Below are 4,280 nucleotides of genomic sequence, written 5' to 3'. Positions count from 1 at the left end.
AGCAGGGAAACCGAAGACATGAGGAAGGTAAAGCTAAACTGGCCGGTGGGGTGGGAAAAAGAAATGGAAGCAGGAAAAGAGGAGAGGCTGTAGGGGCTTTCTAGGAAAGGAAGGAGGAAGCAGCGAGGCAGGGGGAAATGAGATACGCCCCCCTGCAACTCCTGAAGAATACCCCACTGGTTCTCTTACATTTACAAAATTCACGTTTCGGCTCACCCTGCTATCAGGTTGTTGCCTTTGGGAATTCCTCAGTGACAGTTGGCATTTATCTTGTGTTTTATTTCTCTCCTTGGGTCTCAAGTCTTTTGTCACAAGTCCCTCCCCTTTATCTCATCAAAGGCGGATTACTCCACAAGAAGGACAGTTTTCCCCCACAGGGAAGCCGGTACCTTGAATCACCCGGGGGCCCTTTTGCGGTGCTGTGGGGAGGGGAAGAGAGATGCGTCAATTGCGGGCCAGGTGGATGGGCGCGCCAGCACCAAACGTGGGAAACTTGGGCTTGCCTGACCTGTCGCCAGCCCTATCAGCAGAGTCCTGGGCATGTGGGCGGGCGGGAGCATCCAGCCAATATTTAGGGTGCTGTGCCATCCCGCTCACCATGAGGGGCAAGTGGTACGCCCAGCCCAGGGGCATGACTGGGGATTACCCTCGCGCCCAGGTGGCAGGGGAGACCACCTCGAGGTGTCCACCCATGTGGTATCCAGAGACCTGTCATCTCCAGGCATACAATGGATTATCGACTGGCAGGAGGTCAGTCGATGGACATGATCCAGCACCCCATGCTGTGCCAAAGCATACTACAGCTGTAATCAATATAAAGTAAAGTTAAAGGTCCCCTTGCTCAAAAGCCAATCGAATCCGACTCTAGGGTTGCGGTGCTCATCTCCGTTTCAAAGCTGAAGAGCCAGCGCTGTCCGAAGACATTTCCGTGGTCATGTGGCCGGCATGACTAAACACCAAGGCGCACGGAACGCTGTTACCTTCCCACCAGAAGTTGTACCTATTTATCTACTTGCAATTTCTTGCTTTCAAACTGCTAGGTTGGCAGGAGCTGGAACTAGAGACGGGAGCTCACTCTGTCATGCGGCACCCGGGTCTCGAACTGCTGAACTACTGACCTTCCACAGCCTGCAGTTCAGCATCTTAACCACTTGAACAACCGCAGCTCCTTGTAATCAATATAGTTGTGGCCTATTTTCCCACTTTTCTAAAAACTGTGGGTAAGCGTGTATTATTTGAAGCAAACTGTATACGGGGTTAGTAGTTAGTTGGGGATGATGGAGGGACTCTAACCTGGGCACCTGCCCCACCCCTCCTCTTGGCGCTGGGGCTGCAAACAAGTCACGGCGGCTGCGAAACTTGGTAACACAATCCCACGGCAAAAAAACAACCAATTCAGAATGCAAAGGCCCTATAAATGGCTTAGCCCTAATGTAGACAAAAGCACTGATGGGTCATTTATATGTTCATGTTTAGGTACTGAGCGTTTACATTCGCTCACCTCTCCTAGGAGCACTTTGCAAGCCATTCTCCTTCCAAGTAAATGAAGCAGAGAGTTATCTATGCTTGCCTCATCTTATGCTGCTGGACAGAATTCTCAGTTGTAAATGCAACCTGGGACTATCAGGCAAATGGGAGAATTGCGAAATCTTAGCAGAAACACTAGATAGAGCTACTCAATCTGTCTACTTGGAAGCTCACAAGTATCCTCCACCAGTGGAGAAGTCCACCAATGGGTCATCTGCAGAGTCTTCTCTGTTCCAAACAACAGGAAGGGTAGGCTTGCAGAATGGTGGAAGTGAAAGCAGAGAGGAGACATCCCAGTCCAGAAGCCAATCATGTAAAATCCTTTCCTAGTTACACTTCCACTTATTGTGTAACCTTCATTACCAGCCTGTGAACTCTGCCCTGCTCTCTCGCAACAGAACCTTCCAAAAGGGAAACAGTAAAGTATCAGCAAAGGGCAGGGGAGGCTGCCGTTCCCAGAATGAAAGGAGACCACTCCCTTTCAGGAGAGCACCGCCCACACACGCCCGATCCCACTCAGCCGGAAACCGGAAGCCTGGGCTTGGATTCCCCACACAAACAACACCGTCTTCTGACTTTGACAGATGTCCGACATGCTGTTTCAGGGGCTCTCAGCAGTCTGGGGGGCGATTCCTCTGCCAGCATTGCTGTCCTTCCTGGTGATGCTTCTCATCATTGCCGATTACTGGAAAAGGAGACGGCCAAAGGCTTTCCCTCCTGGGCCTCTGCCCCTTCCTTTCCTGGGCAATATGCTCCATTTGGATCCCAAGAAGCCTCACATTGCTTTGCAAAAGGTAAGGAAGAGGAAAAGAACGTCTTGAAGCCTCAAGAGGGCTCAGAGTACCGGCAGCAGGCTGTGGGGCTTCCTGGTCAAGGAGCTCCTCTCCACAAGTCTGGAAGGGTCATTCATAGGCCAGAGAGACTTGTGGTAGGTGTGAGGAGAAGCACCCTAATTTCCCTCAAGGGTTAAAGTCTAGTCCGGTTTGCGAGTGTTCCTGCAGCTTCCATCCTCATCTCTGTCAAGGCCACACTCAAGAATGTGGTAGCTGGTTAATCATGAGAACCTGTGCTCAGTTGTAGCACTAGATGGGAGGGGGGAATTAAGACCGGATGCCAACAACCTCTGGGAAGTTCTACCGAGGAAGAATGGATCAGAGAGACCACCTGATGCCAGAGAGTAGAAAGCTATAATAAGATTATAGGCCAGTGGGAAGCCATGCTAACGTTACGCTCATGCCAAGCCACTATGCTTTGATATGTTATGCTTCATCATGATGGACAGCAACGTACAGAATGCTTTTATGCTACTGCTTGGATTTTATGCGGCAAGAAAATTTGCCATCTAATGCAAAGTATCCAGTTCGCTTCTTTATTGTTGTTGGTTTTTTGTTGCTAAGCTATAGAGACTGCTCTGCATAGTTAATTTCTTTTAATGATCTAATAAACCTTTATGAGGGGGGATTATAAAGTCTTATAGAATCATAGAATGTTAACGTTGGAAGGGACCTTGCAGGTCATCTAGTCCAACCCCCTGCACTCTGCAGGAGCGTAGCCAAAAGCTAGATTGAGGCTTGATATATTAGTGTGCATTCAGCCTCACGGACTCAGAGATCTGGGAACTGGTTCAGAAGTTTCACGCAGAGGGCCAGGAGCAATAACCCAGTGGGACTGTCAGGTCCCACAGCAATTCAACGGAGTACACCCTTATAGAAAGGGATTACTTTATTGAAGCCATGAGTCACTGAACAGAATCACTGTTCAGAATAACGATAGCTCATTGAGCTGGTAAGGTTAAAGCAAATTCATAATCAATACAGCCAATAGACATGGTTCCCGCTTGCGCCCAAAAGGCAGTTTACGCGCACAAAACCCCTGAGAAAGCAACAGCAATTGTGTTATCACTACAAAACGCTTCTGTGACAACCCTTTTACTGGGGAGGTCTGGTTTCCTTTTAAAAGGTTCTTTATGTTTTGTTTTACTGTGTATATCCGGCTGCCACCAGGAAATTTAAGGCTTTCCAAACCTTTATACTATAATATTTCTATCACTGGGTAGGTAGGTCGAGGTTTTAGGCTTCCATGAGGGTCTATGTGTTTCCTGAGAAATTATTTCTTTCAGAGTTGGCAGACTTAAATAAAAGAAGATTTATTGATATAATTCGTAAATAATATGGTAGAACACTGTAACTAGGAATGGGTAAATACTAAACATTTGCTTTGGGTAATTCACACACTTTTCTCTCCACTGTCAGGGATCTTGGCATGTAACTTTGTAACTTTAACTCAAGGTTATGTAAGTTCACTGTTTCTCTCCAGGACATACAGCCTTTCCTAAACTTTGTCTTCAATTACTTTCATTTACATTTTACTATTCTCTCAGAACAACCTCAGCTGTTCTTAACTGCACACACACACAGACTGCTTCTCTCCCAGACTTCAGAACGAACTATCAACTGTCTTCATCAACTGTGCTTCTTCAGCAGGCTGAAATGAAATACAGAATGGGTCCTGCCCCTGGCGGGGAGAAAGTAAACCTCCACTTCCTATCTTGGTGGAGGGTCAGGAACATTACGAGATAGCTCGTATTCTAGACTCTAGGTTGAAACGTGGTAAACTTCTCTCTCTTTTTTTTAAATAAAAGCTTTATTTACTCTCCTAAAAAGGGGAGGTATTTCGCTTAGATAGAAAAATAGGGAGGGTATATAGTGGGAGAAAGAGAAAGCTGAGTGATATATTAACTTGTAAATTAATCT

The 4,280-nt window shown here is 47.1% G+C and overlaps 1 protein-coding gene across 1 annotated transcript in view; it reads left to right on the top strand.

Moving 5' to 3' along the window:
• Positions 1-598: 598 nt before the first annotated feature.
• LOC107109180 (cytochrome P450 2J6-like) overlaps positions 599-4,280 on the top strand; it is a gene marked incomplete at its 3' end in the record, with an annotated part of 13,886 nt that continues 10,204 nt past the window's right edge. The window contains exons 1-2 of the mRNA XM_015409749.1: positions 599-658; positions 2,133-2,321. Coding sequence (XP_015265235.1) covers positions 599-658; positions 2,133-2,321 — 249 coding nt within the window. The remainder of the gene's footprint in view (positions 659-2,132; positions 2,322-4,280) is intronic.

This window comes from Gekko japonicus, unplaced genomic scaffold (genome assembly GCF_001447785.1).
Source record: "Gekko japonicus isolate JY-2015 unplaced genomic scaffold, Gekko_japonicus_V1.1 scaffold5894, whole genome shotgun sequence".
In the NCBI taxonomy this organism is placed as follows: domain Eukaryota; kingdom Metazoa; phylum Chordata; class Lepidosauria; order Squamata; family Gekkonidae; genus Gekko; species Gekko japonicus.
The sequence above is the reverse complement of the archived record's forward strand: the minus strand, read 5'-3'. Positions and strand labels throughout refer to the sequence as shown.